At 47.5% G+C, this 22492-nt stretch overlaps 1 protein-coding gene, 1 long non-coding RNA gene and 2 other non-coding genes across 6 annotated transcripts in view; 1 reads left to right on the top strand and 3 right to left on the bottom strand.

The window, feature by feature from the left end:
* Positions 1-11965, top strand: part of LOC135822558 (ankyrin repeat and BTB/POZ domain-containing protein 3-like) — a 48250-nt gene extending 36285 nt beyond the window's left edge. For both annotated transcript variants that reach the window (XM_065335361.1, XM_065335360.1), the window contains 9 exons: positions 4568-4631; positions 5055-5230; positions 5660-5771; positions 6619-6728; positions 7118-7201; positions 8826-8894; positions 9665-9778; positions 10197-10310; positions 11105-11965. In XM_065335361.1, the coding sequence (XP_065191433.1) occupies positions 4568-4631; positions 5055-5230; positions 5660-5771; positions 6619-6728; positions 7118-7201; positions 8826-8894; positions 9665-9778; positions 10197-10310; positions 11105-11194 (933 nt within the window). In that variant the 3' untranslated portion in view covers positions 11195-11965. The remainder of the gene's footprint in view (positions 1-4567; positions 4632-5054; positions 5231-5659; positions 5772-6618; positions 6729-7117; positions 7202-8825; positions 8895-9664; positions 9779-10196; positions 10311-11104) is intronic.
* LOC135822560 (uncharacterized) lies at positions 5954-17689 on the bottom strand. Of its 2 annotated transcripts, XR_010554502.1 has the most exons (4): positions 17192-17689; positions 12393-12537; positions 10521-10608; positions 5954-6029 (listed from the first exon to the last, which is right to left on the bottom strand). It is a non-coding gene; the product is annotated as an uncharacterized LOC135822560 (long non-coding RNA). The 2 variants fall into 2 exon arrangements; XR_010554501.1 differs by lacking the exon at positions 5954-6029 and having other exon boundaries at positions 10320-10608.
* On the bottom strand, positions 7476-7548 carry Trnam-cau (transfer RNA methionine (anticodon CAU)). Its single transcript has one exon. It is a non-coding gene; the product is annotated as a tRNA-Met (tRNA).
* On the bottom strand, positions 8434-8506 carry Trnam-cau (transfer RNA methionine (anticodon CAU)). Its single transcript has one exon. It is a non-coding gene; the product is annotated as a tRNA-Met (tRNA).
* Positions 17690-22492: the final 4803 nt, after the last annotated feature.

Genomic DNA, 22492 nt, shown 5'->3' on the forward strand with positions numbered 1-22492 from the left:
GATTCGGCGAAGAAATTGGAGGGCGATGTGAAAGTTGCCGAGTCTTTCGTCGTCCACAAGGAACCCGGCGAGTCGAGTAGTTCAGCGTGCGGACCGTCACCAGCACTGATTGAGTTTGTTCCATATGTGTTGGGTTGTGTGTCCATCAATAATATTTTATTACGGACTGGGGGGTGGGTGGGTGGGTGAGGAAAAATTTGAAGCTACTACGGATTGGAAAAAACTTTCGATAATTGCGGACGACCCCTAATAATGTATGTTGCAAACAAGGTGATATTGTACTTCAAGCAGCTTATATGTTCAAAAGAAACAAATACGATGGACACAAATACAGGCATACAGGCTTTTGAAGAGCCCTTATTGTCTCTTGCGCCAGACGTTGACCATCCGCAGCAGACAATGACTTTTGCTGCAAGGCTACACTGAGGTTGTCAGCAACTTGTAGGACTAAATGGCCAAGAGACACACCAAAGAGGAAAGGGAACGACGACAGCTGGGATCGCACACCATTGCACTTCGCTGACATCTCATGGTCATATTTCGCCATTTTAGTGAAGCAATCCAGACTTGCCTGCAAAACTTCATAGTTCACAAGAACACTGTGCAGAGAGGATGCTCGGACAGTCCACCGGGTCGGACAAGGGGTTCGAAACCCAGGTTCCTCTGGAGCAATTCCTTCTTCAGCCGATCGACCTCAGCGGTACATTTGGCAGAGTACTTAAGCAGTTTGCTCAGCTCGAATGTTGTATCCAAGGCATCCTTTACTGCTTTCACCTCACGAACCATATCCTGACAGGCAAGGTTCAATGAATGCCCATAACAGTGCGTAAACAGTGCCTTTGGCTGCTCCGATAAGATCTGCTGTGCGACACCATTCCTTACACCCTTCATCACGGCAGCCCCATCGTAACACTGACCTCTGCAGTCCGCCAAGCTGAGTCCAATGCGAAGCAAGCAGTCGTGTATGACTTTCACGATGGTATCAGCATTGGCAACTAGGATGGCGTAAAACCCGATGAAGTCCTCGTGTGGCTGCAGTGTGCCGTCCACCCAGCGAATGACTACAACACATTGCTCGACAGTGGAGCAGTCGGTTGTCTCATCTACCATCACGGAGCAGACATTGCTGCGGATGTCAGCTGCAACTTGTCGCAGTACACGATGGGCCATCAGCTGCAGCATTTCATTTTGTATCTGAGGACTTGTATACTTCTCAGAGCGACGGTCCAGCCATCGCACGAGGTGGTCATCGCTCTCAGCAAACATGGCGAGCAACTGCATGAAGTGCCCGTCAACTTCACCATCTTCCTTAGTTGCTCCTCGAAGAGGAAGTCCTTGCGTGGCCAGAAACTTCAGCGCCCGCAGGATCTTGAAGAAGCACTGGCGGTGTTGCTGTCGTTGCTTTGCTAGTTGCGAGTCTAGCAGCTCCCCAACATCACCGACGGCTTGAGGGATTTGCTGTAAGCGCTCCACAGCCTCCTTGCGACATCCTGATACAGCGCGGCCTGTCATCACTCGCTTTGCCTCTTTCCAATTCTGGAAGCCTGTCGAGATAAATGCCGAATCCGCATTTCCTGAAGAGATAAGATTCTGCCTGGACGCACGTACGCAAGCGTAGCAAAACACTTTCTCGCTGCCAACGTCCCAGTGAAGCCAGGGGAACTGATCAAACCACTCGGGCTGAAAACGGCGAAACACAACTACCTTCACTCCGTAGCTTCGCTTCGGAAACGCGTTGTCTCTTGGCTGAAACGGCTCTTCGCCAACTTCTGGCCAAGGTGCCTCCGCCATCACCGATCTCAAAACGAACTGACCGGAGTGTCCGTACCGTGCGACTTCTTGGCCTAGTAGTATATTTATTTCGAGCAAAAGTTAGTTCAGTACAACAAGCAAGGCAGGACCTAGGACCATGCATGGACTGGTGCATGTGTAGCAGGCCGCAGTCTCTCTCTCTGAGGCAAATGCACACGGGTCTCAGTGAACACACTGTTGTTTATTATTACTGAACTAAAGACTGGATTGAAGGTTGAACTCTAACTCTAAACTGAAACTAATGTTACTTAAACTGAATTGTGACAGCAGCTTTTATAGGGTGAGAAACTGTTAGTGCAAGTAAGCTAGCCTAGGCTATGACCAGGGGATACGTAGAGCAGAAGAAGAAAGGTCAAAGTAAGATATGTGGGCCACAGTCATAGCACAAGGAATGCCATTTGATTTTATGCAGAAGAAACAGCTGAATACGATGTGGGCAATGGGCGTAAAAAAGGTACCGGGAAGGCAGCCATTAGGAATTCTAAGGAAGCTTCATTAGAATGTGTGTAGATAAATGAAAAGGAGGTCGAAAGTGAAATGCATCAAAAAGGTCTACAGGATACATGTGCTAGTATTTCTCAGGTCATCCTAGTGTGTGGGAGTAATACATGAACACAGTGAGACTAGTTACTATGCACGTCATGGGTCTGCAAGCACGGTAATAAGAGTAACTGCGGGGTGCGGTGCGGTGCAACACGCGTGACCAATACTGAAAGTGATTCACGCTGCAGCTGTGTTAAAAGTAAAATCAAAATTTTAGTTACTGGCGTGCCAACGCTACACATGCACCATGCCAGTGCAGTCGAGTACATTACTCAGCACGACTGCAGATGCATGGCAGATCTACGACTAGTACGAGTAGACCTATGAGTCTAGAAAAAGGTCAAAGTCTGATGCGCATATGCATCGATGGATCCTGATTTTTTTTATTACGGTTTTGCACGTTCCGGACGGACCACACTTTTGGAAAAGTGGTACAGCCATGGCCATACCATGCCGTACCAGTCGTAGCGGGTGCTACGCCCCTGCACACACACACACACACACACACACACACACACACACACACACACACACACACACACACACACACACACACACACCTTGATACACGTTGCCTTGATAGGTTACACGGTCCCCGTCAGGGGAGAGGGGTGGAAGAGACTGAGGAGCAGCACTTTTGATGGCGCACTAGATGGTGACGTAGTCGGAACTTCCTTTGGCAAGGACACTCAAACGGGAAGTCGGCCCTTTCCGACACTGTCCTACGTTTCGTGCAGTCGCACTTGTGTCTGGCCAAACCGCTGCTGGACTTGAAACTCCGGTGGCAGGTGCTGCACTGCGGAGTTGCCGGGGTGCTCGATGTTGGGAGCAGGTCCGTGATCGCACCGATGGGTAGCCAATCCACCGGGGCTGCGGAACCAACGTTGGCAGAGACGACATTGGCAAGCGCCAGCCTGATTGCACACTGGTTTCTGCCGTTCTGCCAAGCATTTGTGACGCTTCTCATCTGATGGGCGAGAGAAGTACCGATCACATACTTGGCAATGGACATTGGGTGTGGGCGGTTCGGGCTCGAAACAGCGGTACATGCGGCGCCAGTCGGGGCGAAAATCTGCCAGATCGTACCATCCCTCCACAGCATGCAGGGCCTTCAGGTCTGCACTAATGCAGTCCTTCCAGCGTTTGCGTGGACCGCCAGGTGACACACACACACACACACACACACATGTACAGTGCTGCTCAATGAAATCCCATAGAGTGAGTCGAGTACGCGCCAGGCACGGTGCAGTTCTAGACCTGCCAACAATGAGATTTTCCATCGTACAGGACGCAAAGCTGATACATTTTATCGGATAGCGTACCGCAGCTCTGGGCTGTGATATAGTGTACTAGTATTTATCATAGCACTTGCTGGTTGTGTTCTTCAACACAATTGTAACGCCAACTTGTGAACTTTTTTCTTTTTCTTTTTTTTACTTGCTCGCCCATTAGAGCTCGATGCTATTGGACCAATTGCCACCCGACATGATTCACACATTGCGGGATCATTGACATCCATTACTGCAGTTGGGTTGAGATTGCATGGCATGTGGAAATCGGAAAGTCTTGCAGCATGTGCGTGGGTTGTGGGAGACAGGACACACAGTAACAATTTTACAGCTTTCCCCTACTAGCACTCGCAATCCTCAAAAGTGGTCACAATCGCCATAAGTGGTCACAACCGCCATACGTGGTCACAATCACCATAAGTGGTCACAATCGCCGTAAATGGTCAATCGCCATAAGTGGTCACAACCGACATAAACAGCCACAACCTCCGAAAGCAGTCACGGTCATCATAAGCAGGACTGCTACAAAGCATAACCACCAAAATCCGTCACAGCCCCCTATAGGCAGTCACAACCCTCCATAGGCAGTCACAGTGCCTACACACCATCACTACTCTAATATCAGCAATCACAGCTCTTATCGGGAGGTCCAGCCCATATGCAGTCAACACACCTATAGGCAGTCCAGTATCTACAGATGGCGTTGGAGGTCGTTTTCAGACATTTTCATTTTCTCCATGCACTGTGGCTATTCACAATGGGCAGAGGATCTTTTTCGGGCCAGATTCATTTCCGATCCCTACGCGGCCTTGGAGAGGACATGCTCGCATGCCAATCTATAGACTATACACTGAATGGTGCGAGTACAGGAATTTTGTTGGAGTTTTTGTTTTTGTTTTGCCCATTCCCGGTCTGTGCCGCAGGAGTCGCTGTTCCTAGCAGCAGAACATGGCCACATTGACCTGACTCTGCAGTTAAGACAGTATGGTAAGTTATCGTAGCACAAACCTTGCCTGCATAGCTAGTCAAGACAGTAGGGCATGGTACGTATCACAAACCTTGCATAAAAGAAGGAAACAAATCATTTCTGCCATGACTCTGAGTTTCACGCTTTTACTGATCGTCAGACAGCAAAACCGTGAAACTCGGACTAGCAGCAGAAACGCTTTGGTTCTTTCTCATGCATATAAGGCTCTGCACCTGGGTGCATCGAGGACTATTAGTATTACGAGCTACCACAACTCTCCCTGAGTGTACCACAAACCTTGCATAGCTAGCCAAGACAGTAAAGTAAGCTACCTGTCACAAACTTTGCACAGCTAGCCTGCTGGTGTCTTCACCCAGCCTCAATAATAGCAGCTGAAACAGCACTGTTCCCGTTCTGTCGGCCTTGTTCTCCCATTACCTCAGGCATTCCATGGACATTGCATAGCTGGGGAGAGGCAGTGGATGCGGCCTACCACAACCCGGTCCGTGGACAGCAGCTGCAGCAACTGCTGATGGACTTCAACACCGTGATGGACACGGAGATGTCGTCTTCGTTCTGTAACGACACACTGCCACTGCTCTTCTCTCTGCTCAGGCAGGTAAGAACCAGGCTGGCAAGGGTGCTACATTTCTGTGAGTAGACCAATATTGCAGGCTGGCCGTTTTCTTGCCTCAGCCACCCACATACATATTGAAATCTACTGGGGTTCTTTTAAAACATATGTAATATCATACAATGGTGGTAAATGCTCTCAAGAGGCACGAATCTGTTAGCTTGAGTTTTTTTTAAATTTCCCGGCTAGGTCAGTCGACCCCTCCCCCTTTTAGGTGAAGCCAGACAAATTAAAAAATAGCTTCCTACACTGTACACCAAAGCTCCACATCTGTGCTCACGCACTTTGCAGGAGCTCCGAATAGCATCTTTTATTGAGAGCAACCTTGGACATATGCCATCCAACTTGATTGATTGAAGTGAATTGTTTTTGTTTTAGATCGATGTTTGTTTTCCACATGTGCTTTGTTCACAGAACGTTGAAATGTGCCATCAAGTAGCTGTAGTACTGCAGACATGCTATGGACCTCGGTCAATACCGACAATGGCTGTTGTGCAGCCTATGCCAAGTGGCACAAGCCAACTAGGTAAGGAACACACATACATACATACATACATACACGCACACACACACACACACACACACACACGCACGCACGCACGCACACACACGTACACGCCATACAGCACGCCAGTAGGTTGCAACCTAGACAAATCGACGTGCAAGTAGATAAAGTGATGATCAAGCTCCATCTCGTCAATCCTCGTCCAAGCACTTGCCAGTAGGTATTAGAGACACTTACAGTAGGTCGAGATGGACCCTGTGTTACGGAATCTCAGCCATTCTGTTCCCCGGGACGCAGGACACAAAGGACAAGAGAGAATTACAAGACGGAAAAGCAAACTGCTCTGACAGAGAAGAACAAGAAGACTGACAAAATGACTCTCGACTACAAAATCGCGCATGCTCATATCAAACATGCACGCGACTAGACGAGACAGTTTGGGGAATGCCATCACACAGGAAAACAACACATCGTTTTACAACACCTGGCACACCATGTTTACGGTCGTGGCAACAGAAATACCACCCATCAGCCGAAAGCAATGCCAAGGCTCATAGGCCCCTGCTGCCCTCAGATGGGTTTTGCCTTTTTGGACCGTGCATGTGATTGAAATGAAAAACGACGCTACATTTCACTCACGGGTTATTTCTTTGGCCAAGACTGTATATGCGGCTTGCATTGCGTCGTTGTACGTTTTCTCAATTTGATGTTCTGACATTAATAAATTTTGTTTTTGTTGTGATTGAAACACCTTCGAAATATTCATTCTTTGCACTTCCCGGACAGCCTTGTGGCAGACACATCGGCGCAATAAGCCCTTCATGTGTGGTACTGACAAAGTGTGATATTTTCTTGCTGCGTGTATCAGATGTGAGCTGGGTGAACAATGCAGAGATGGCGGACATCATTTTTATCACCGAGGGACGTCAGTTCTTTGCGCATCGCATCATGTTGCTGAAGGCATCCAGCAGATTCCAGGTAAATGCCCAGTACGTGTTTTCGGTATCTTTCTCTCTCTCTCTCTCTCTCTCTCCCCCCCCCCCTCTCTCTCTCTCTCTCTCTCTCTCTTCCCGAACCTCAATGCATTGTCTTCAGGCCCGGGCCTACTTTCAGCGTGCAGTTGTGAAGTGCAAACACAGAATTGTGCATTTTCCAGTTATCATGCGAGTGAAACTTGTTAGTCCTAGCCAGATAAGTGAACCTGCCTGATCCACTCTTTTACAGGGACTGGGAAAGTACGATGTAAGCTGCCAAGCTGTAGCATCTAGGAGCTGTGTCAGGTGCAGTAATGAGAAGGAGTTTCTCTAAATTTTGCTCGACTATGCGTGTGTGTGCGCGTGCGTGTGTGTGTGTGCGTGTGTGTCCAGGCTCTGCTGTCAGCGTCTCCAGTCAACCAGGCAGGAGCCATGACCATCAACCTACCGGCTAACATTCCCTTCACTGTTCTGGAGGTGAGCTACTAGTTTGTAGTCAGTCACAGTGCACACTCCATACAACTTGTGATAGATCCACTTTATGATTGATCATTAAGCGGTTTTACAGAAATAGACCCCCTCCCTCCTTCCCAGGCCGATTCGGCAAAAATTGCCAAGTATCACATGTCACCCCTCCAGAAAAAATAAATAACCATTTCGATCATCGTCCCCCTCAAGATTTGGCAATGAAAAAAGGAGAGTGAATTATCATTTTGAAGGCAGCAGGATATTGCTATTAAAAAAAATGAAGTGCCCCCTGTGAGGATCGAACTCACGACCTTCAGATTATGAGACTGACGCGCTGCCTACTGCGCTAAGGAGGCATCTGATAATAACATCTGCAACAGCTATACCTGCAGTTGTGCGCATTTAAATCCGATATTTTCGAACAACGGAAATAACGGAAAATAGACACGTTTAGCAATGCGAAAGATCTATTTCGAAAAAGGAAACGTGAGGTTTAGCAATGCGAATGACTTTTTCTCGAAGTTATTTGAATCTTATAGTACCGTACTGAATATACAGCTTAGTCTCAAGTATGGGGCTGTAAATTTACAACTCCCTGCCGGCAAGTGCGTACCGAGGAAAGAGAAAGTTACTTTCGCAAATCACTGCAACTTCGCGTCGCGTCCAAGTTGTCGAAGTTTCGACCTTTGTTTCCGTACTCATTCCCAGACTCGAATTTTCTTTCGAATTTTCGCTTTGCCAAACGTCCCTAAGGGCCGGGTTCCACTGTGGCTCCGCTGCTCGTCTTTCGCGGCTTGAAACGTCATCATTACCATAGTGACCGCGGCTCGAGCTGGAGCATACGATTCTTGACCAAAAACTGCGAGCCGCGGTCGCGGCTCGACCTGTTTCCCGTACTTTACATTGTTTTGTACGCCAGAATTTTAAAATTCAAATTTTAATTCGTTGCACAGGCCAGAACAAGAGGATTTTTTTTGATTTCGCGCGCAGGCAGGTGAAACGTCATCAAAAAATGTGGACCACGACCGCGGTATTGCGTATGGCGAGTGTCAGTGGAACCGCGCTGCTCCGCTGTATGCAGCCAAGTGCCGCGGAGCAGCGGAGCCGCAGTGGAACCCGGCCCTTATAATCGAATTTTAGACCAAAACATTCCAGCAGTGTGTGTGTTGTGTAGCTTGGCTGCCCCATAGGAAGAGATTGCACAATTGAAATCAGGTGAGGAGAAGTTGAAAAAAAAGAAGTGCCCCCTGTGAGGATCGAACTCACGACCTTCAGATTATGAGACTGACGCGCTGCCTACTGCGCTAAGGAGGCAGCTGACTGAGACCTAGCGCTCATGCGTTCTCACTTTGAGGAACGCCTGGAGCCTGTGAATATTGCAACACCAGCAGAGCTTTAAGTTCAGTGTAGAAAGCGTGCCATGGGACACTCTTTGAGCAGCTTGGTGCCATCCCTAGTATGCAGTTTTCATCTCCATGACCTTATCCGATTGGTCTCATAGCCTTGTACATTGAGGACGGGTCAAGCCTGGAGATTTTGGGGAGAGTGAAACCAAAAATAAGAATACTATGGAGGCAGTGAGTGTGTTTCAAGGTGATCTTCATGATCTGTCTCGTCTGTTGCACAATTGCAGATTACCATACGCTATATCTACACGGGTGGAGTGTCGCTGGATATTCCCAAGCACGTTGTCGTGCAAGACGTAAGCAATGCTGCACGGTTAATACCGTGAGAGATAGTGTGTCACACTAGAGCCAATGTGTGTAACTCTAGGAAGCTACCTACATCCTCAGTGCAAATGGTCTGCCAGTTTCCCTCTCTCTTCAATAAGAATTGTATGTAGTGACCCATCCTGCTAATGTTTTCAAATATTAGGCGATTTAGCATGTATAAAGTAATGGACACATTTAGGCGCCATCCGTAAATATAGATATTTATTTAGAAACGAAAACTAGTCGTTTAGGGGGGGGGGGGGGGAGGGGGGGTTGAGCGCCTGTTCACTTCTCGAAAAATATCGATGTACATTTTGCACGCGTGAGCATGTCCAGAGAAAAAGATCAAAAATATCGATACTATGTACCATTTGTACGTGTTCGTTTCTTAGGGAGGGGGGGGGGGGGTTGAAGAGAAGCGACTAGTTTTCGTTTCTAAATAAATATCGGTATTTACGGAAGGCCCCTTATGATTACCGTATTTCCCCGATTATAAGTCGCACCCCCATTTTCAGGTTTGAGCAATTTTGTTTCCATATAATCACTACAGTAGTAAGTCATGCTCGATTGTAAGTCGCACCCCCTTTTGTGCCCATGAATTTTAGTGTAACAAGGTGCGACTCATATTCGGGGAAATACGGTAGCCAGATGTTTCGTTGCCTTCAATTGACCATTTTGACGATCAACTCGAACACTTTGCCGAAGTATTTAATGCTCACTGTTGCTTTTCGCTTCTTGTGTGTACTGGCTACTATTTTAGCTATTGAACGCGGCTCGCTTCTTTGAGCTGTGGCGTCTGCACCAGCACTGTGAGGTCCTGGCGGGGAACACGCTCGGTCCGGACAATGTCTGCGAACTCTACACGTTCACAAAGGTACGTTCCGCCTTAAAGCAGACACGGTCTGCTTTCAGCTGTTCGTAGTCAGTTTGACTGTGCTGTGCTGCAGTGTGACCAGTGATCTTGGCTTAACTAACTTGTGGGTAGGGGAGGGGGATTAGAGTAGGATGCTGAAATCCTATATTTTGGCAGTGTAACCCCGGTCTCTAGGCCTTCGGTGGCATTTGTCCTGGACTGACGTAATGTTGACGTAATGACTGCCATACTGTCTGTCCAGGGAGCCAGCATCCATCGTAAGGGAAAAAAGTACGGTGAAATCTGAGCCGATGGATCACGACACCCCTAAATGTGGTCACCGTGTACAGGTGGCCCTTCACTAATATGACCCTGGATAAGATGATACGGATTAAATGAATCACGGTTTTCTGTCTTTGTCACACCGATTGCTGTCTAGACCCACGATGCACCAATCCTGAAAGAGGCATGCGAAGGTTTCTTCCTGGCACATCTTACGCAAGTGTGCCGCAAGCCACCGTTCAGAAAGCTGCTGGCCGAGAATGGGAAAGAGGTAAGGGCGTATCTGTGTATGCAAGTTCCCATCGTGCTATTGTCGTACAGTGGGAGCCTGTCGAGACTATCATTGCCATACCATTTTGGAGGAGAGACTTGTATATGCACAGCATAAAATACCACAGAGCAGTGTCTGTTAGTTAACTTTGGGGATACGCTTCATGCACATGTTGTCACACTTTGGTTGTGTGTTGGGGTAGATACTTACTAGGGCTGAAACGATTATACCGATTACTCGGTAATTAGTACTAGATAGTTTGCTGATCGTGAGGGAGGGGGATGAATCACAGCAGTGCCTGCAGTACAAGTATAATGGAAAGTTGGTTGGAGAAAGATGCAACAGGAACAGCAATGATTACCGGTATGTAGTGGAGCAGGCCTAGTAAGTACAATGACAAGGTGTACACTTGCTTAGCATGGACACTCGTGGTCCGAGACACTGATGCAATGCTCCGTATTGAAGTATGTTAGGATATGAAGGACCTCAGATACACTTTTTCATATTCCTCATGGTACGGTCCCTTCAGAGTTCCACTGTACAACAGGGCCCGCTAATATAAAACCTTTTAAGTTTTATATTCGCAGGCCCTGTTGTACAGTGGAACTCTGAAAGACAAAATGGCTATTGCCGACTAATAATGATAATGCTGGTTCACATTTCCAAGTACGTTGTGAATGTCGTGTACAAGTAAGATGCTGGAGAACTTCTCTGCTGTGGAGCACCCAAGCAGGAATATCCGATTGCTGTTCTGCAAATCATTTGTGTGTTCCTTTCTTTCTCTGTCGGTTCAGTTCATTGAGATGCTGAGGTCGCAGGTAGTCGGTCGCCTACGCCAGCGCGGCCGTAATCAGCAGCAGATGGCCTTCATCACGGCATGTTGAGAACTCTGCCGCCCTGAGGCACGCATAGCAAGTTCCCGTAGACTGACTGTTCATATTACTAGTCGAGTATTGATTTCTAATTTCTTTGCATTTTGATACTGCGCTGCTATGGATGACCACCCCCCCCCCCCCCCCCCACACACACACATACACACACATACAGTCATGTAGATACACGATGCAAGAAAGACAGTGCTAGAACTATTTCTTTTACAGCGATAACTCTATGTGCTGCCGCGTCAAGGCTGTGGATACATGTCTCGACGGTGTTTGTAGTGTACAAGGACTGCTCAATGGCATACTATAAATATATATTGCTCTGTTCTGTTGCAAAGCTCTGCTGCTCCACTCGTGCTTTTGTTCTGGCATGCATGGAGAGCCAGCATGGCAATCTCAGCAGTGTGCTGCTCTATGATATTGGTCTTCTTCTTGATACGCGTCATGCATGTCGATTGTTGATAGTGATATTCCTCTGTCTTACTACCGAATACATGGCCTGGTTGAATCGTTACGTCGCTCCATTCCTGAGTTTTGATACTATTTTTTTTCCTATCTCCACGTTAAAATGTAGCGCACAACAGCAGGCAACCATCTCCAGTTGAATGTTCGCGATTCATCTCTCTTCTGTTTGCTGCTGATATATTTGAAGTAGCAGTTTTCTTCTGTGACTTTACGTTTTGTACATACATGTACACATCCCTGTGTGGGAACATGTCCTCAACTAACTTGTTCCTGCGTTGCATTCTAGTGCATATCATATTATTATACAGATCAGTGTGCAGTGTGCGAATGCAAGTTTGGGTGCGGTAGGTAGCGTTGCATGTGTTTTCTGTGTGTAATCTGCTTCCCCAGCATTTATTTGGAAGCATATTGAACCATTGGCTCAACTGATGAGGGGTGAATTCCCCGAAACACTGTTCTTTCGAGCAGGGAGTGGTGCTTTCTTGCAGGTTTGCCGAGTGGAAGGTGCAACGTGCTCCTCGTGTGCTCCGGATGGCAGCCGTGAGTTAGTCAAGTGTCAAGTTCGGCAGGGAGCGTGTGTTCCTCGTTGGAACAACCAACTTCATGTGAAGTGGCTACCGCAGAATCTCAATCATACGAAGAAAAGCATTGGGGTAAGGTTCTCAAAAGAAATTGTCTAGGCTTTCTGGGCTCACGCTCATTATCCTAGTTCCTAGCCAGTCTGTTTTGGACTTACCAGCTGCATTGAGGGAATTCCCCAGCAGGCACTTGAGGTGTCTGCGAGAGCAGTCTTGACCAGCAAACTGACATGAATGGTCATTTCTGTATTCAGTGCTTTCTAACTATGGCATTGTACAAGCTGGCGGGATCTCTTGGGTAATCTGGAGCAACACCACACATACACTACATAAATTATGGAGAAGCCGTGACGATGCATACGTGTGCCATGTGCAAGCATGCAATCATGCTGAGCACAGAATAATGGCAAAGGAGACAATTCAGCAAAGTTTGCAAATGTGCCCCGCGACAAATCTTCGACTTCACAAAAAGTCTGGTTTTGGTTGAATGGTCAACAGCAGGTGCTAGCCTTGTAGACTCATACAGCATCCATTTGTATGACCATTGAGGAACACAAGAATGACATCTGGACGTTCTCAGCCTTGAATGCTGAACCCATCCCATTGCAAACACCTCTCCTGGCAGTCTGTTCCTTGCTTCAACACTCTGAACTTCTATACACTGAAGACTGAAATGCAAAGATCGATTCATTTCCAAATTGCAGTGAATAAGATAAAGTGTGCAGTTATTCAATGTTATCATGCATCTACTAGTACAAACATCATCAAGGAACAATTGGTTGTCTCTAACTGATGACCATCACAACAATGGAAAACGTTCTTAGAGACAACCGGCAATCGTTCCTTGAGGATGTTTGTACTAGTAGATGCATGATAACATAGAATGACTGCACACTTTATCTTAGTCTTTGCAATTGTAAAACTTGTGTCTCCTCGTCGACTCTCCTTTGTTTGTTTTTACATTTTTTTAAGGCATATGGCTCAAAACATTATTTTGAGAGAGAGCAGATACTCGTGTCCATTTCCTAGGTCTAGCCAGTCAGACTTTACACAACACAGCATCCAAACATAGTTTTGTGTCAAATGCGTGTATCCACAATGACATCTGTTGCTCACTCTTCACCGAAACAGACGGAAACGGCAACTAACTGACATTTACTTGAAGGCTATTTCATAAATTACGTTCCAAGTCAAATTTATGAAGAACAAACATGACCTGTGAAATTGTAGAAGGCCACAGAATACCTCCCCGGATTGCCCATTGCGGTATCCAAATATCCCCTCACAACAATCCTTAGAAGCAATGCCATGGGGCTACGCACATCATCAGTGGTTTCGGGAACATGCGTAGAATAAACAATAGATCCTCGACAGGCTAGTAGAAGGGAATTCTGGGCTCAGCAGTGGTTTCTCTTGTTTGCCAAGGCTCGACTTAATTCCAGCGTACCACCCATGCAGATGGGCATTGTGCTCTGTGACAAAGAGACAAATGATCACGTTTGGGTGTGACTCTGATCAGACATGTACATGACTAGGTCTTTATCACCACCTGCACTTGTCGGCTCTCCATGGCAGTGATGGATTCGGTCCGTGCCACTCCTTATGCATTCCAACACCCATCTCAGCCTGGCTAGCAGCCGCAAACTAGATGAATGCCGTGGCAAACTAGGTGCAGTCCGCTACTAGAGGCCGAATGACGTACGTCCAGCAAACACACCTACTCCCCGAGCTGATGGCGCTGACAGGCACTCACGTGCTGTGTGTCCTTACTATCTCTGTGTGTCTCCCGCACGCTACATGCCATGCACTGGCATATTGGACAATATTTGCTTATTTCGCTCTCCTTTACTCCTGTACAAACCAGTATCCTGTCCATCCCACTACACTGGGATTAGCACAAAGCCAGTCAAGACAAGTTGTTCAATGCTGCATGATAGAGTACAGCCGCCAAGACATGCATACTGTGGTACTGCTCTATGCTCCTGAACATCCCAGCACACTGCATTGATCATGACAGAAGGACCGACAGCTGACAGGTACGCAGAGCTGATAACAACTTTATGATGGCGGTCGCTGCAAGACAAGTTCTCTTGCACTGCTCTGTACTCTCGCTATCTGTACAGTCTCCGCCAAGTAAGATCACGCGCTTGGCAGCATTACTCGGCAGTTTCCTCGTGCTGCCATAGCATGCAGTTCAATTATTTGAAAATCTGCTGCCCGTACTCTCAGCAGCCAGGATGCCATGTGATACTGCTCAACGTTGTTCCAATGTCGTGAGCCTCCGGCAAAACAAACGTCTTGGATCCACCCATTTTTTGAAGTTCAGATAAGCCCTCGCATTGCCAGCCACCTTCCATTAGTGATAGATTGGCTATTGTCCTTGTCACTACATGCACATGTTTCTTATCCACAGTCTTCCAGTGTAAAGCATTACCAACCGTATTTCAACATGCACGTTGTTCAATGGTGAACCAAGCTTGATCAAAACCTTCAAATGAAGGGCAGGGTGCCTTAATTCCTTTCAATAAAGATCCTCTATGGCCCAAGGTGATCAATAGTTTAAAAAAATTTGTCGGCACAACAGAGCTGCAGGTCTCACAGACACATGTAATTGTTGCACTCGGGCTAGCCTACATTTCATGCTACGATACGCACCCAGTATTGATCAAAAACTACAAAGGTCGGCCCAGTGGAGAACACCTCTAGGATGAATAGATTCCATGCAAGCACGGTTGCTCATTATTTGGATGGACTCCGGATGCAATATTTTTTACATAATTACGAGTGAGCAAGATGGAGTTCTCATATATCTACATGGCATGGTTCTTGAAATAGTCAATTGTCAAAGTTGTGGGTGATAACAGCCCACATACCACTACTGCCTTGCCTAATCAAATTGTCACGGAAGCATCACAGAATATTCCTATCTGTGCACCCACACTCTCAAACATTCACCGACACACCAATTACATTTACCTTGAAGTAACACATACAGACAGACAAACACACTGTACATACATGCCTGTGTAATAGATTATCTCGATTGCGTGGACGGTGAACGTCCCACTCAGCGTTACTTCCCCAGCCTGGTCACATGATAGCGAAGGCATTATCCGTGTTATTCTCATCCATGTGCCCACATGTCCCACGTCCTCGATCATTCACACGCAGCATGATGCTCAAGAATCAGAGACATGGGCACATTCCTCAAGGTGACAGTGCCAGATCGAAGTGGAGGAGGAGAGACTACACTGCAGACACTTCACATTACAAACCGTGATGCATTCGAGATGAAATGTTGTAGTGTTGCAGAGCCCCATGCCGGCCTGCCAGACCCATAGTCACACGCCAGTGCACTGTCATGCCGTGTAATAGTGTCTAATTCTCAAGATCTACATCATGTACACTGTAGTATGTGAAGTCTGTCTGAGTGTGTGTGTGTACTGCTTGGGGTATGCATGACTGCCCAGCCGACTGAGAGTGAGACTGCTATAGAACTATGTGTACACACTGCTGAGCATTGCCACCGAGTCACATGACCAGGCTAGACCGGGAAGCACTGGGGAACGATGGGTCCTGGCCATACTCACGGGCATACACTGCCCCGCCCGGCAGTATATCCCCGACTGTCCGAGACCCGACTCACGCTGATCAAACCCAAGATGCTGCCCGACCACCTACCTTGACGTACACTGGTAGCTGTTGGGCTGCGTTGGCACGCAATTAATGTCAGTCGAGTTGTGTTGGTGAGCCGAACGCTTTACCCCACGCAGTTCCACGCTACCCAGTGCACATATCAAGACTCCTCGTTCCCCGCATAACTTCTACTGTGAATCTCTATTTTCGGCTGCAGCGCAGCATAACCGGAGTCGACGGTTGCTAGTACAGATGGGATCGACTTGTCATTCATTGTGACACGAGATGAAAAGGTAGCATGAGGGAAGGACGAGGGAGAGCGGGGTAGGCTTGATAGAGTTGGACCAGTGCCAATTCAGTTCCCAATAACACCGCCAGTGAGCAGCTCTCCAATACTTGGCGACGGTAGATGTTTGATGTCAAAACATGATTGTTGTTGCGCAACAGATTCTCGGTCTAGTTTAGCCTTGCCTGTTTCATGTGCCCTCGTGCGCGCGCGCATGCACACACACACACACATACACACTACACTCGAATGCACCTGCGCCGTACGGGTAGCTCTTGCTTCTTCTAGCTGTCAACCGTGTTGGTTCATGAACTTTCCATGGCTGTCTATGTTGTATGCATGGACATTCACCGCATCTCAATACCAGTAAACACATAATAATAAATAATGTAATGTATCCATTCATAACCAGGGTCGTCTTCCCAGCTGAAGATGTGCTACTCGCATTACACCGACAGCTGGTGTTTTGGACCAAATCGCTGGCAACTGGAGAAGGAAAGAAGGCTCTTCTCCCTTGCAGATGGTGTCCACACAAAAGGTGCATGTAGTGCTGTGGTGGAATTGTGGTCTACGGGCTCAGCTGCTGGCCGTTCCAGGCGCCCAGGTCAAGCGTGAGGCAATCGTCTGTTTGGCCAAACGATCCCACAGAAAAATGGGAACAAAGGGGTGCATTGCGTTTCGTCTTGCCGTCAATTCATGAAGCGAAAGCTCACGAGATTGCAATAACAGGAGGTGGACATTGCATCACGACCTTCACTCAACCCATGCCATCCTCCAAGCCCGGTCGGTTGAATGAAGAGCCCCCGTGCTAGTATTGACTAAATCGCGCTCCCTACCACTAGTGGCCCGGTTCATAGGTCTACGCTCCACCCATCTTCTCGTAAACACTCTCACGCCTATGTTCCAAATGGTCTAGAAAGAATACTTTTTGATGTTCCAATTAGTGAATAGCGTGACGAACGCGCAGCGGGCGAGAAACAACGAAAATGGAAGTAACTCTACCAAGCTTATGAACCGCTAGCCTCTAGAACTTACCAAGCTTACAAAGCATCAGTTTTTCCGGAGCAGCTTCGTGTTGCCTGTGGGCGCACTCCGCGTTGCAACTGATCCGTGAGAACGGCGACTTCAATGAGGTCTCTCCGGGATGACAGGGCCCTGTGACAAGTGCTGATGGACGAAATCGATAAGCCGGCCGTCCACAGTCTAGTTAGCAGGGCGACATGGGCAAAAGCGCTGCGCTGTCTTTTTACGGTCCTCTTGGCTGCCAAGACTTTTCCGTGCTCTGGTCTGTGAAGACTCAAAGAGACTGGACAGCTGACATTCTTGAGCGCTGACGGGCCAGCACGTCGTATGAGAGGAGCATGTCCAGCTCAAAAGGAACTAAAATAATAATAATCTGCTGATGCCATAGGTCTAACTTGGAAACAACAGTCATTTCGTCTCTGTCAATTCTTTCTAAACTGAACTCTGGCCTCGTGGAACACTAAGTTTGGGCACGCTGCACATCGCCTGGGGACGAGAACCCAGACTCCATGTAGATCTACATTCACTCCAGGCTCCACAGCCTGTTAGTGTTAGCCTTGCTGGGTATGTGAAGACTGTAATCTGGTAGTGCCTACAATATTGGCCTTGTGAAATCGGTATGACTGTCTTGCGAGGTTGTCATACTCATAATTATGTCATAAGTCAGACTCATAGGCCTCACGATCACCATGATCACCAGCTCACAGATCAGCCTTGAGCTGGTAGATCTACAGTACATGGTGCAGTGCCAGTGCTGGTAGCGCGGTTATTTTAGCAGCGACAAGTGAGTCCTACTCGTGTGTGTAGATGACCTTTGTGGCTTTGTGCATGCTACACCGGCATGGCGGAGGGCCTGTGTGCCATGCTGTGAATCGTGTGATGAGTGTGAAAGTCTGCGACGTGTAGATCTACTTTTAGCAGCCACATACACCTACCAGGTACCTTCGGAATACTTGCACCATGTCCATGAACGACCTTTACCACCGTTTACCAGATTGTCTCTCGCCGAGTGTCAACGACGTTACGTGATCGACACACAGGTACACGGGAGGGCATCCATGTTGAAAGTTGTACCAATATTATTTTCTCTCCCTCTCTGAGGCTCTGTCTCTCCAACCGGTAACCATCCCTGCTTATGACATCACTCTCAATAAATAGTAGCATCATGCAATACACATGGCGCGGCGAATATTCATGAAGGGCAGTCACACGGAAGACAATACCACCAGTCATGTATTTTTCTTGTGCATGACAACGACCTTGGCCCAAACTACATCAATCAATCAATCAATCATTCTGATTCCTCCTCGCCCTTCATCCCATGACCTTTCCGGAGAGCAACACGTGGTGCCATTGTGCAGCTGGAGACGGAGACGCATTGAACTACTAGTATGTAGTGTTCGGCATGCTCTGATGCTATCCATACCATGTCAACGTCCCAGTCCTATCTGTACCGGAGTGCCTCTCTATCACAGCACGACCTTTGACTTCAGACTCATAATTATTCATAATGCAATGAGAGATTTTAGACTTGAAGTAACCAAGGTAACAGTTAGTTAGTTGTGCTGTGAACGCATGTACATGTATGTGACATCATTACTGGTTTTAACCATGTCGACATGATTCATCAGACTAGTATGTGGTGTTGTGCTGCTACTACTAGGCCTTGGCGGATAATGCCGGCAGAAAAATTGGCAGAATTCGGTACTTTTTCTGGTAAGTTTCATGCATGTTTGGTATGTGGATAAAGAAATGGAGCAGAATTCGAGGAATTGCCCGCCATAAGGTTTGTATGGTTCTGCCAATTTCGGTGCAAAAAAAGCAGAATCTGCCACCTTTTCGAGCATTATCCGCCAAGGCCTAGAGCTAGCCTGCTACCGCAGACATCGGTATACAATTAACATGTACATGTATCATGTTTCTGTGCATGTGATGATGTGTGATGGAATGCAGACTGTTGGTTCGTGGGTAGGGGATTTTACGCCTATATGCTATAGCAGTTGTAGCTGCCTTGCTGGATCACGGCTTAGACATGACTGTAACCTAGCTGTTGTTTGCTGTCCTGCTGAGTTCAACTGTACTGGTAACATTAGTCCCACAGGACTGAGGTGAACTAACTTGTTTCTTTCCTCCGTATAGAGACCGTTAATGCAGTTTGCGGAGTGAGGTTTCATAAAGACTGGTGCTTGCAGAAAGCAGATACTATTATTCTTTATTTCCGCGATGGCCCATGGCCAATCAGGAAGATAATTATGATTCAAATTATTCCACAATCATATAAAATCAGATACATGTGCAAGAGCTACACGCGACAGCAAGAGCCCGTAAGCAAACAGACTCTTGGTACTGGTGCATTAGCGCCCGTGGGGTGCAAACAGCATAATTATAGACTACGAAGATGTTTTTTTTAAATGTCGGCCAGTCTAGCATGTAGGACTGTATACATGTACTTCGTCTTGGGGGTGAGACATGGGGAAGTAAGTTGGCATACAGGAGTGTGAGGCCGCCTCGAGGCCGCCTCCGCAAGTACAGCTCGCTCCACTGGTCTCTACTGCGTGTCGACTCGAGAGAGGACCTAGATCTGGTGAGCTGCGTCATCATGGGGGATTTTGCAGCCACATGAGGCGAATAATAGCAAGAAGGTACAAGAGAAGAGCTAGGGAGAAAAAGGAAAACCAAGGCCGAGGAGTCAAGGGCGCTGTAATACTAGTCACACAAGTACCGGTACGAGCGAAGTACATGCACCGTATGTACGAAGTCATTACGTCACGCTGGGTAGTGATAGACCATTGGGCATTACAAGAGTACATAACCCCGGGGTTATGTACTCTTGGCATTAGTGATTAGTATTAGCAAGAGTACATAACCATGCTGTGTGATTGTGATTATGTACTCTTGGTATTACTGTATTAGTAGTGACTAGTGGTGATAGTGGTGGTCATCCCTGTCAACGGCAACACGCGGCAACACGACAACACAACACGGCAACTCGGGACCCGACCATATCTGGTAACACTGACAGACTCACCAATTGTCGTATTAGTCCCATCAACAAAACAACATTGTTTACACAATCACATCACCACCTCGTTCGATGACTTGTGCTCCCGGAGGGTTGCATGCTGGATGAAAGCTACCGAGGTCAGCCGGGACCAGGGAATACAGTCATGTAGTATAAACCTGCGGTGGTTCGTGGACTCATAATCAGTCCTGGTAAGGGATGTCACGCGTCTGGGAATTTTCCCGAGCCACTCTTACTCTCTGCGTCTTGACATCTCATGCCAACCCATCATGATGATATTGTGAATATGTACTGAGACTCGGTGAGAGCTGAGCTGAAGCGAAGACTCTTTCTTGCAATAAACAGGCTTCCTGTCTGACAAGATCGCAGCGCGCTTGTCACGCGCGGCGCCTGTCTGGTCCTAGCAAACGTGTGCGACTTGTCGAGAATAATGTCGTTTCGGTACGAGTATGCTGTATAGCACGGGACGCGAATCACCTGACCGTGCAGCCTGCGTGGTTAGCTCAGTCTGGGAACGAAGTTTAGTTAGTTTGCCATCACCATGATCACCATGATCACCATGATCACGGCATCAGCAGGTCATGTCAGGCTGAACACGCATGGGTATCCTGCTACAGTCTAAACGCGTGTGCAGGCTGTTACTGAGTATGTGGTAAATGTACCCTGGTGACCCCAACTGGCCCAAACAGACTTGCAGCTCACCCGGACCCAGAGTATACCGGGTTGCGGGTTTTTTCTCTCAACACAACTGATCACACAGCATGGGGCTGTGTTCCCCAAAACCCCAGATCAAGCAAAACAAAATGGACGAAACAAATTAAATACAAACATGAAGACGAGTTCCGGGGTAGAAGGATTAGGGTGAACACTTCAGGAATATGCATGTAGTATAAGGTACAGGATGGTATGCACAGCGTGCATGCTTTGAAGGGAATGCTCTGGTCCGCACCTTGACCCGTGGAGCACATGTACAATGTACAATCATGTATGTACTTGGGTAACAGTCATGGTGGCAGGACCTGACCATCCAGACCAGAGATGACCCAACATCAACCGGGGGTTCCATGAGATGTTTGGCAATGTGTAGTTTAGGCTGTGGAGGCAATGCTGGGGTTGAAGGCGATAGTGACGGGATGGGCTCTGGCGGGGATTTGAAAACTAAGTTACTTTAGGGTTACAGAGCCCATGAGCCCCGAGAATCTGCATGCAGTGTCGACATAACTGTGTTGTCCAGGGAGTCGTCAAATACCGGTATTTGACGACTCCCTGGTGTTGTCCATGTCGGGAATCTTTATGTTTGCACACTTTCGTGAGAAATCACACCTTGATATTTTAGTGCTGCCAAGTGTCATTGTGTCGTGCTTACCCTGCCTTGGTTGCTATTATTATTCCTTTGCTGACTCTTTGAAGTTAAAGTTGGCCGCTTCAGCTTAGCTGTTTTCCTGCCAAAGCTGAGCATTAGTGTGGTGGCACTTCCTCTTGTCTGCACCGTCACTGGTGATGCTGCTTGTCATGTCTAATTCATCTACTGCAGATAATTATAACAAGAATATAGTTTACTTCATGACGTGTATAAAAATGAGTCGTGTTATGCACTGAAGTAGACAGCACGTACGATCTGCAGTCATCACTCAACTACCGTGTACTTTGAAGTGTATTATACCATGTAAAAATGGGGCTACCCATCTAACCTTGGGGTGGAATCTACCGCTGAAGAACTGTGCCCCGCCAGCGCCCAGCGGTCACATTGCTTCCTTCAATTTAGAGCAGATTTCGTATTCGCGACCATAGCCATGCATGTGCAGTCTCAGGCTTGACGAAACATTCCTACTAATCCAAGTATTATTTTCCTACTCAACTAAGTGTCCAAAGCCATCCTATGCCAGTTGGCATTCTTTTCTACTCGAAGGACATGTACTTGTATATGTGTTCTATAGCATTTCACCTGCTCCATGAGTGCGCGTCTGTGTCGGTCCTGGGGAGATCCACCACGCATTGCGTGAGCTTGTGTGTGTGTGTGTGTGTGTGTGTGTGTGTGTGTGTGTGTGCTTGCACGTGTGTGTTGTATATGTATGTGTGCAGAGATACCCGAGTGAATCATGCAGCTTGTACTATGTAAATAAATTGTATTCGGCTCACTTCGAAGTATTCGCAGACCATTCACAGCTGCGAGGCAATGGCATACCATAACTTTGATAAAACGTTCTGTTACGTAGTAAAGTCTTCCATTTCAGATTGCACGGTTACATTCGATCGCCAAATGTGACGACGCAAGCACTCCCATGTCAGTT

The sequence above is a fragment of the Sycon ciliatum genome, chromosome 8, assembly GCF_964019385.1.
Source record: "Sycon ciliatum chromosome 8, ocSycCili1.1, whole genome shotgun sequence".
Classification (NCBI taxonomy): Eukaryota; Metazoa; Porifera; class Calcarea; order Leucosolenida; family Sycettidae; genus Sycon; species Sycon ciliatum.